This window comes from Corythoichthys intestinalis, chromosome 2 (assembly GCF_030265065.1).
Source record: "Corythoichthys intestinalis isolate RoL2023-P3 chromosome 2, ASM3026506v1, whole genome shotgun sequence".
Classification (NCBI taxonomy): Eukaryota; Metazoa; Chordata; class Actinopteri; order Syngnathiformes; family Syngnathidae; genus Corythoichthys; species Corythoichthys intestinalis.
The window spans coordinates 74356164-74367660 of NC_080396.1; the positions used below are offsets into that span (position 1 = coordinate 74356164).

At 39.6% G+C, this 11497-nt stretch overlaps 1 protein-coding gene across 2 annotated transcripts in view; it reads left to right on the forward strand.

Annotated features, from left to right (window-relative positions):
• Positions 1-10860, forward strand: part of eno1a (enolase 1a, (alpha)) — a 28041-nt gene extending 17181 nt beyond the window's left edge. For both annotated transcript variants that reach the window (XM_057826224.1, XM_057826233.1), the window contains 6 exons: positions 2287-2509; positions 3815-4012; positions 7227-7428; positions 7504-7612; positions 10294-10352; positions 10435-10860. In XM_057826224.1, coding sequence (XP_057682207.1) covers positions 2287-2509; positions 3815-4012; positions 7227-7428; positions 7504-7612; positions 10294-10352; positions 10435-10498 — 855 coding nt within the window. In that variant the 3' untranslated portion in view covers positions 10499-10860. The remainder of the gene's footprint in view (positions 1-2286; positions 2510-3814; positions 4013-7226; positions 7429-7503; positions 7613-10293; positions 10353-10434) is intronic.
• Positions 10861-11497: the final 637 nt, after the last annotated feature.

The following is an 11497-nucleotide window of genomic DNA, read 5'->3' on the forward strand; positions in this document are numbered from 1 at the left end:
AATCAGGATTGAGCCTGTCGCGCTGAGGCTACAGTTGCTTTGACAGATGTATATTGGTCATCAAAACGCCATAAAACCAAAGTTCAGATATACAAAATAAGAAAAGACAAACACATTGTACAGCGTCAGCATTGCTACATTGAGGCTAATGGCGAAAGACAATGTATATACTAAATACACTAAACACAGCCTGCAATCAACTTATGGCAGTCTTCTCCAAAACGCAGTCTTCCTGATTAAAAGGTGACGCTTCAAACGCGGGAACTTGGTGGTTTACATCATTTTAAAAATAAGAAAAAAGGCGCAAGTGACAACACTTTTTTTACTTGGTGTAAAAAAGTAGAGTTTTCTGATAATGACTTTTTAACCGATATACCGAAATTGTCCAACACACACACACACACACACACACACACACACACACACACACACACACACACACACACACACACACACAAAATCAAATCGTGGACTGAACATATTATGGCTAATCATATTGTGAATGCTTTAATAATGATAATGCTCACGTAGCCAATTCCAAGCATCTAAGTTAATAGACCTCTAATGGTCAATAAGCATAACTGCTGTGACCAGCACTTGTAAAAAGGCTTCTACATTCACTTTGAAGGCAAGATGCATATTGGTCCAAAACTGACAATGATGTTGATATTATAAGATTTTAAAAGGGTTTTAACGTGGCTTATTTCAGACAGCAATAACATAGAGATTGCGTAAAAGTGTTTATTGAACACACAAAAAAACATGCGATCGCAAAAAGGGCGACACAAAAAGGTACCGTGACAGTGGGTCGGAATCAAATTTAAAAAAAAAAAAAAAAAAAACTGGGGAAAACCGCGATGAAAGGCAGACCCGCCTAGGATCGGGTTCTGCTGATGAACTAGAATTGGATGCAGGTGTGACGTTGGGAACTCATCCACAGCTCTGTAACAAAGCAATCTGACCAGCAGCGTCATCACTCCAAGCGTACATTGCGCGCATAAAACATGGCGCCCTCCGTAGGTCAAAACATGTACTAACTTTTATATTTTTAAATCAATGTCAATAAGATATGTATTTCTAATAACATATTTTAGTAAGAGAATAATTGTATCTTATTAGAGCCTACAAGTCTTTAACTCAGAGGTTCCCTTTAACATATTATGGCTAATTGTATTGTGATGCCCCACTGGATGCTACAAAAATGATAATGCTCAAATAACAAATCCCAAACATCTTAGTTTGGAGACCTCTAATGGTCAATAACTGTAACTGTTGTGCTCAGCTGTGACCAGCCCTTGTACAAAGGCTTCTACAGTCACTTTGAAGGCAACATGCATTTTGGTCCAAAACCGACAATGATGTTGATATTTTCTGATGTCATTTTAAAATGCTTTTATAGGCTGATATCAAACCGATATATGCGTTCCTGGATTTAACATATTATGTCCTTGTACAGTCCTTGTACAATATTCACTTTGAAGGCAAAAGTCTGTAATGATGTTGCCTGCTGGATGAAATTGGCCTAGTCCTTTGGTCAGAGAAGACACACCAACTTCCTTTGGTTTGATGAATTTTAATTCATGTTGTTCTCATCCATTGTGCTGTTTGAATGTACTTTTATAATAGAACGTGTGTGGTTTGTGTGTTGAAAAGGGATAATAAGAATAAATTACTAGTTATAATGAAATAAATTATAATTGACAATACACAGAGTTGAATTTCAGGCTTAAATGAACTAGGTGTTATACAAGAAATGACCGCTAGGTGTCAGCATTGGCCAAGCAGTGAGTAAACAGCGTTGAACAGCAGGTCATGACTGGTATAGTTGGATGCTATGCACTCAGTAAATAAATTACTCTGTTAACTACAACCACAATAGATGGCGATCACAAACATGAACATTGAGTAGGCTTCATTTAGGAACTCATAAATATAAATGAGCGATATAATACATTGTAACCACGTGAGTATATTATCACTCACTAGGTGCTACGTTAGCAGTGGGATGCTACCAGCAAAGCTAAAATGCCATGATAATGAGCTACAACAACAATTACGAGTGACACGAGCACAAGTATCACATAAATTAATTACAGTATACATGGCAAACGTCATAATTTATCATCGACGCACAGTTATCTGTGAAATGGGTGATGAACCTTTAAACCGATGTCGAGATTATCCGATATAATTTTAAAATGCTTTTATCAGCCAATATTATCGTCCATCCGATAATATGTGGCACTTCTAGTCATGGATAAATGTCATCATTTCACTTTCCTCTAGGCATTCAACGTCATCAATGGCGGCTCCCACGCTGGCAACAAACTGGCCATGCAGGAGTTCATGATCCTGCCCGTGGGCGCCAGCAGCTTCAAGGAGGCCATGCGCATCGGCGCCGAGGTCTACCACAACCTGAAGGGCGTCATCAAAGAGAAATACGGCAAGGACGCCACCAACGTTGGGGATGAAGGTGGCTTTGCTCCCAATATCCTGGAGAACAAGGAAGGTGAGAACTGAGTGTCCTTTATCATGTCACTTCTGCTTGCTAAATATAGGCATCCACTTAAGTGCATTGGTTGCCAGCCACTAAAATGCCAACCAAAACATTTGTGATTTGCGAACAGATAAATGATTACCTTAAGCCGCTTTCAGACTGAAGTAATCAGAGTACTCAGTTCCTATAATGACAGAGTAGTTCTAGGAACCATCCTTCAACAGGCAGTCTTGTTCACACATGAGTACACAAAATGCTAATGGTAACGCGGACACGCACGCTAACACTTAGCTTGTTGTGTTCATGAAAAAAATTTTCCTCAATGACATATTTTCGTAATCATCGCCGTTGACGAAAACAACAATGATTAGCACATAATGATCTTAGACTCAAAAGCCAGTTTCACATACACCAAAACAAAATACCAGGATTTAAACCGGCAGGCCTTGTATGTGAAAGCAATTTCCGGGGTCGTCCGACAAGGAGATTATACCGACATTTAACTGGTCGCGTCTTAATATAATGTCCGGGACTTTCCCGGGACAAGGCGTATGTGAAAGCATCCGTTAAATTCCCGGGTCACAGCACGATGGCTGATGACATAAAGGAAACATAATGAAATTAACTTGCTACTGGATCGTAAAGCTGAGGAAGAGAGTCCATCGTCCATGTTTGGAAATGTGTGGTAAGGGTTTATTGAATACAAACAAAAATACACAGGATCACGGAAAAGGGGAAATAAATCAATGGGTCCGTGACAGTAGGTCGACGGGGATCAATAATATTAACCTAAGCGATAGGCAGAGAGCCGATAAGACAACAAAACAAATGTACTTAAATACCAGCACAACGTAGGGAAATTCAAAACAAGGGTGGCAGACGGATAAGCTAGCAAATGCACGAAATTCAAGAGTACAAGGTGTCGAATGGCGCCCAGCAAGTTAATATCTCGGCACCCTTTTCTTGGATCATCTGTGCAGTCTTGATTAGCTTGAATTGGCTGCAGTTATGACGTCGGGAACGCTCCCACAACGGGCTATGTAACAAAACACGATTTGACCAATATTATGACAGTGGATGCCGACCAAAAATGAAGTAATGTCCGGGTTATAAGATCGCGGCAGCAGCCCTCCCCACAAAGAGAGCGCCAGTGGGCAACACAGGACAAGTCTATGAAAATGTCCAACCCGCATCATTCCCGGGATATCTCTACATGCGTGAAAGCAATGACACGATTAAATCCCGCATCACCTTACTCAAGAATTTACCGGGATATGTTTGTGAGAGGGGCTAAAGTGTGTTGAATTTTTCCCCAAGCTTTGGAGCTCCTGAAGAATGCTATTGGCAAGGCTGGCTACACTGACAAGATTGTCATTGGCATGGACGTGGCTGCCTCCGAGTTCTATCAGGATGGCAAGTATGACCTGGACTTCAAGTCTCCTAAGGACACCAGCCGTTACATCTCCTCCGACAAGCTGGCCGACATCTACAGGGGCTTTGTTAATGATTATCCAGGTGGGTCATATAATAATAATAATAATACATCAAACTTGTATAGCACTTTTTTGGACACTCAAAGACGCTTTACATAACATAACACATTACACATATACACTACATTCTCCATGCTTTTTTTTTTTTTTTTTTTAATTACAGTGGCTAGGAAGTGTCGTGCAATTTGCAAATCAAAACTGTAGATGCAGTTTGGTAGATATTGCTTTGCGACCATTTCTGCCTTAGGCTTTTCAGAAGTAGTCATCCAGTAGAGATCGTATTATGACGTCAGCCAGTAAGACATACAGTAAGTGTGTGCTAACTTTTTCAAGCAATGTTCCCTCTAATCTTTCATGTGTCTGAGCAGACACACAAGCTCCCTGAGTACACTGCGGACCACGGTGAGCAACATCAGATGTGTACCCTTGGGCAACACATCAGTATATCATGCCTGTTCAAAACCCTTGATCATAGCAAGTTACATGACTTATTAAAAGAATGAAACTACAAGCAAACTACTACTACAAACTATCACATTCCTAGAGTCTGCTTCCATGTTTTTCTTTGACAATGCATTTGGAATGTACAAATTGCTGTACACTGCCTGTCCACTGTTCTTAATTATATATATATATATATATATATATATATATATTTTTTTTTTTTTTTAATTTTTCTTTTATGAATTGTTCAAATTAGAGCTGAAACGAATACTCGAGCAACTGGAGTAACTCGAGTTTAAAAACTGATCAGAGTAATTTTATTCACCTCGAGGAATCGTTTAATTTTGACAGCTCTAAGCATCACGTTTTGCCTGGACTACTTTTAATGCGGAACAACGCACTGACGTCACGTGCGTAGAGGAAGAAGCAATAAAAAATTTTTTTTTTTTTAATTACTACATCCGACAGCCGCTACAAACTACGCCGACGTTGCTAAAAACTACGTCCGCGTGATGCTGGTGTGGTAGCAGGTAGTGTCTGATGAGTCTCATAGATATCGCATGCATTTAGGACGAAATGACAGACTCGGCCGTGTCTGGGCAGCGTTAGTAAACAGCCGCCATTTTTAAGCAGTAGACTTCTCATCGCTAATAAATAGTGGTGCAATGGATCATGATTGGTCCGAGATCCGTTCGGATCAACGTCATCGGTTCGGTACACATGTGATCCGCGGATTGATTTCTGAGAGAGAGAAAAATGTGCTTCGGGCGCACAAACTTGTGTAGAGCGGAGAAAGAGGGGAGCAGAGTGCACAGTGCAGAGTTGCATACATGGCAAGCGGAGGAAAGGAGGAGCTTGAACGCCCCGCTAAACTTAAATAATCCCCTGTATGGGCGCATATTGGTTTCCCTGTCAAGTACGATGACAAAGGAAAAAGGTCACAGGACAAAACCGCGACAGTGTGTACGCATTGTGGCATAAGAAGCCATATGACAGCGGAAACACATCCAGTATGTTCACGCGTTAGAAGCGACATCACCCGGGTGTTTTACTGACCGAAGAAAACGTGGCAGGCAAACAACCGCGCATCACCGACCATTTAAGCAGCCTCTTCCTGCACAATCCGACCGGACATCACTAAATCTATCAGTGTGTTTATAGCTGCAGACATGAGACAATATTCAGTTGTGCAAAACGAGGGCTTTAAATACATGTTGAAAGTGCTTGAGCCACGCTACGACATCCCATCGCGAACACACTTTAGAGAAAAGATTGTGCCAAATCTCTACGAAGGAGAGAAGAAAAACGTTGTGAATGAACTATCCCGGGCGTCAACTGTTGCGCTCAAGACGGACGGGTGGACGTCCAGTGGAAGGGAGAGTTTATGTGACGATAACCGCTCACTTTATCACACCAGAGTGGGAGATGAAAAGTCCAGTGCTGCAGACACGCCCCCTTTATGAGAGTCACACAGGCACTCATCTTGCGCAGGTACTGACACAAGCAGTGGAAGAATGGAAGATACGGAGGCCCAGTACTAATATCCCAGTAACAACTGATAATGCAAAAAAAATCACATAAATGCAGTGAAGGAGGCAGGACTGGGTGCACAAATAGGGTGCTTTGCACATGTAGTGAATTTGGCATCACAAAAGGGAGTCTCGGTCAATAAAATGGACCATCTCCTTCTATTTTATTGGTGGTCATTGGAACCAATATTAAAAGGAGATGTGCATTTCTATGTTGCTGTTGCACTTTAAGTTGTTATAATTTTGTTAAAAAGAAGATATTATGCCTTGTGCACTACTTTTATATATTCTAATTTAATAATTTCAGTTTTCACTAAACAAACAAAAATTATATATAGATATGTATAATATATGTTTGTTTTTTTGCTTTTCGCTGATCCGAAAAATGACCCGATCCGTGAGTTTTGTGATCCGTTGCACCCCTACTAATAAATATAACGTTACTGTCACTCGCTCACGTAACGTTAGACCTTCGGAAGGCTACGTTTCTATTGATTATGACCACTGTCGATGCGTAGCTAATGTGTCTTACATACAGGCTTTATTTAATCTGTAAAAACACAGCACTGTATAGTGATGAGGGTGTAAAATTAAAACATAATAAAGCTAACTGTCAGTTTTAGCTCAGTAGCCATTGCTGAATAAAACACCAAGTAGCACTAGTCCCTAATGTGCTCCAATACTGCAGGTTTCATACATTTATTTTGAACACTGCAAAAACTCAAAATCCTATCAGTACTTACAGTTTAGACTAACTTAAAACTTAACTAGAACTTAAAAATAGCTTGACACAAATGGAAATTCAATTGAAACACGTGGGGAAAAACACGTATCTTTCAAGTGATGTGTGTTATCAAGCGTAATTACATTTTTAGGTAAGAAATATGTTTCTTTTCATAAGATCTAGAAGTTTTTTGAGTGAAAGCAGTGAATTTTTTTTCTAGTCACATGATAAATGCAATCGTTGGCTGTTTTCAACAATGTACATCGAAAAGACATTGATTGACTGAAAATGGTTCAATATTGGATTGAATGTCTTTTTTTCTCATGTATACTTATACTGTAATTGCTCTTTACCTAAAAAAGTTTTGTCCGATTACTCGATTAATCGATAGAATTTTCAGTTGATTACTCTATTACTAAAATATTCAATAGCTGCAGCCCTAGTTCAAATAAACAAGCCCCATTTGTCAAGTGTTTTCAAAATCCAAAAATGTTCACCTCCCCTTTGTTCTAAACCATTGTCTGGTGACCCTCCCACAGTGGTGTCCATCGAGGACCCCTTTGACCAGGACGACTGGGAGGCGTGGAGCAAATTCACGGCCAGCACCAGCATCCAGGTGGTGGGGGACGACCTGACCGTGACCAACCCCAAGCGCATCGCCAAGGGTGTGGCCCAAAAGTCATGCAACTGCCTGCTGCTCAAAGTCAACCAGATCGGCTCAGTCACCGAGTCTCTGGAGGCGTACGTCTTCACGCCGTGCTCGAGTCCCAACTTGTCGCCATTAATACCCGCTCACGGTTTGTTTTGTTTTGATAGCTGCAAGTTGGCTCAGAGCAATGGCTGGGGTGTGATGGTCAGCCATCGCTCCGGAGAGACTGAGGACACCTTCATCGCTGACCTCGTTGTTGGTCTCTGCACTGGACAGGTACTGCCGTCTGTATTTGCTCACTGAAACATGGCAGTTGTTATACAGTACTACATGAAAACCAACAACAACAAATTGACAGTTCCTTGTTGTAACTTTGCTCATTAAGATTTTTCAACTTATTAAAACCACAAACTCAGAAAATTAGAATACGGTGAAAAGCTTATTTTTTTACAGTCACCATAAGAGAAGAGTATCACCCTATGATTAATTTCACAAGCATTAGTGATTGTTACAGTTATGGTCAAATCCCGTGTTGTCATATTTTTTGTATATTTGAAGGTTTGTTGTTCTCAAAACAAAAACATTTATGAAACAAAAACCCCATCAAAACCAGAAACAAAGGCGCGAAAACAATTTTTTTTAACATATCGAGGGAAGAAAAATGAAAAAAATGCACAAAATCCAAAACAGCAGGAAAAATAGAACCAAAAAACACAAAAATAAAATGCAGAAAAAATTGCAACACTGCAACACACTGCAAAAACCACACAACCCGTGAAGACAACCACTCTTGGAAATTAGAAAAAATCAGGAAAAAATCCATCAAAATCAGAAAAAATGGCAAAAAAAACAACAGAAGAACCCTCGGAAAAAAAATACAGGGCAAAAACGAAAAAATGCACAAAATGATAAAAATATTGCTAAAACTATAAAAAAAAAAAAATAAGTAGAAAAGCAAAAAAAAACAAAAAACAAAAAAAAAAAAAACTGACAAAACAACAAACTGCGGGGGGGGGGGGGGGGGTCAAAATCCCAACAAACTGCCCCCCACAAATTTGGGGGAAAAAAAGCAAAATACTGCGCTAATTTGTAAAAACAAATTGCTAAAACTGAACTAAATTGAAAAAAAAACAAACAAACTGCAGGAAAAATTGGCAAAATCGAAAAAAACTGCAAATTTGGGGGGGGGGGGGGGGGGGGGTGCGAAAAAGTGCACAAAAACCCTACCTTCCCAAAAAGTACAAAGAGCAACTGCAAAAATGCACAGAATACTCCCAAATTATTTGATATTTTAGCTTGTCATTATAAGTCACTCGCAGGCTGCCATTGGCAGCAGTAGCCGTCCAATCCATGTCGATTAGAGAGGGCGAATTATGTGTTCATTGGAGGCAATAAAGTGACCCAAAAATGAGCAAAAACCAACGGGGAATGACAGGAAATCAACAGGAAGTAAACTAGAAAAGCCCTAAAATCAACAGGAAATAATTAAAAATGTACAGGAAGTGACCCTGAGATATCCCAAAATGAACAGGATGTGACCCAAAATTAATGCTATGGCTTCCATTGATGAGGATGAGGATGTCCAATTCAATTAAACTGGGAGAACTGGCTGTAAATGCTAATATTTCAGTGCTATTGATGTAACATACTTATAGTTGCTCTGCTATACAATTGGCTAAGCGGGACCTCTGTTGTATGTGTATATGTGTATCCTGGCGGCGTCCTCATTAACCCCTCGTGTTCCGACAGTTTTACATGAGTGAATTAACTTTTATTTTTTACTCAATTCTTGTTTTTCTTCCATTACGCAAAATCCAAAGTTATGTTTATTGTGCAATAGTCTAATTGTAACATGTATTTGTTACATATTTTTATGCATTGTAAAAGATTTGTTTAAATGTTGGAGGGTTTGGAACACATATTAGGGCATTTACATGGAAAACGTGTGTCTACTGACAGATATTTCAGGTTACAAAATCACTTTCAGAACCAATTAATTTTGTAAGTAGAGGCAATATTAACCGCCCCCCATGCCATGCCATGCTAGTCTCAGCAATGTCAAAAAAAAAAAAATGTTGTCAAATTATTTTATTTGTATATTAGGTTTGTAGTTCTTATATAGCTTTTTTTTTTTTTTTTTTTTTTTTAAAAGCCCAGAAAAAAAAACATCAAAACCAGAAAAAAATGGCAAAAATCAATTAGAAAAAAAAAAAACCCAGAAAAAAAAAAAAAAAAAAAAACTGCACTAAATGGTTAAAAAAAAAAACTGCCAAAACACCCAGAAAACCACAAAAATAACAGAAAAACACCAAAAACTGCAGGGTGAAAAAATTGCAACAAACTGCATAGGAAAAAAATGCAAAAAAAGCAAACAGAAAAAAACTCAGAGGAAAAACAAATCAAGAATAGAAAAGACAAAGAAAATTTAAAAAAAAAATTTTTTTTTAATTGCTATTTTAGTTTGTCATTATAGGGCACTGTTTGGCTACCTTTGATGGCACTTGACGTCAAACCCATGTCAACTGGCATTCTTTCGCCATTCCAAATAAACAGAAATTGAATGTCTAGCGCCGTTAATGGCAGCCAACGCGTTCACAAGAAAATGCCTGAAAATGCCGCAAAATTTCTAAAAACCATGAGAGAGAGAAAGCCAAAGTATCCCCACGCAATTTCTGCAGAAATTGCATATTCTAGATCAAAATACATTTACACTGAAAACGGGATTAGATTGCTGTATATTTCTCCAATAATCAACAAAAGTAGGTTGATTTGAAAAAGAAAATTAAGCACCTTGAATACAAAATGTTGGTCTCTGTTGTTTTGATAAACAACAAACAAAAAAATTAGGCTATAGTGCCATCTTGTGGCATTTGAGGGCATTTCGGCATGAAAAAAGGTGACTATCACTTGATTGCTCCCTCTTGTTGGCGTCTCACTGGAATTTCTCATTTTTTCAGATCAAGACAGGAGCACCTTGCCGATCTGAGCGCTTGGCCAAATACAACCAACTGCTCAGGTAAGTCGGTCCGAAATACATGAATATTATGAATTAAAAATCGCGTTTGCCTTAATGACGCAAAGTTGTCACCCTCACGCAGGATTGAAGAGGAGCTCGGCGACAAGGCCCGTTTTGCCGGCCAGAACTTCAGACACCCCGTCTGAGTTTCCTTTGCCTTCGGCTCAACTTTGTGTTCATCACTCATAATCCGAATACTGAAATGCCACGCTGAATCACCTGTCGGTCCAAAATGTTGGTCTAACGCACGGTGAAGCATCATGCGCCCCTTCAAAGTACGCTTTAGCACCTGAAAAGTATACTAATATTAATCCCTTCCCTTCTCAGAGGCCTTTGTGTAGTTACTTGTGAGTTGTGTCAATCTTGGTCATCTTCCGGGTGTTTGCGCTACCGTAACGTTAGTACTGTGTAAAAGAGTATTATATGTGCAATGTGTCTCCGTTGACAAAAGTCTTGTGTTGCTGTAAGCGTTGGCAGAAATATATGACAAATATAGTTTGAAACGGTACTTTGTGTTGCTCCTTTATTTGTGTGGGTGATTTGTGTGAATGAGTATGTGCACGGTTGCATTTTACTCACGTTTGTGTCCACAGTCACATCGGTCATCATTAGCCAAGGCCCAGTCAAAATGGATTGGATGTCTAGTGCCGTCAATGGCGGCCAATGAGTTGACAAGGAAGTGACCCATATCAACAGGAGTTACCTGGACGTGTCATAAAATAAACAGGAAGTGACTAACGAACCAGACGTGGTCCAGAATTGCCCCAAAATCAACAGGAAAAGATCCAAAATGTACAGGAAGTGACCCTGAGATACTGTACCCCAAAACCAACTGAAAGTGACTTAAAATCAAAAGGAAGTCACCTGGATTCGGCCATGTTTAATGAGTTACGTCATAACTTCACAGTTGCCACTAGAGGGCAGTGTATGAAGTCCAGGCTATTCCCCAAAGCCAACTGAAAGTGACCCAATATCAAGAAGTCCCCAATGAACCAGAAGCGGCCCGGAAATGCCCTAAAAGTGTCTGGTAATGATCTAAAATGTCCAGGAAGTGACCTTGAGATACCCAGAAATGTATAGGAAGTGACCCAAAAATGCCCAAAATCCAACAGGAAGTGACTCAAAATCAAAAAGTTACCTGGAAG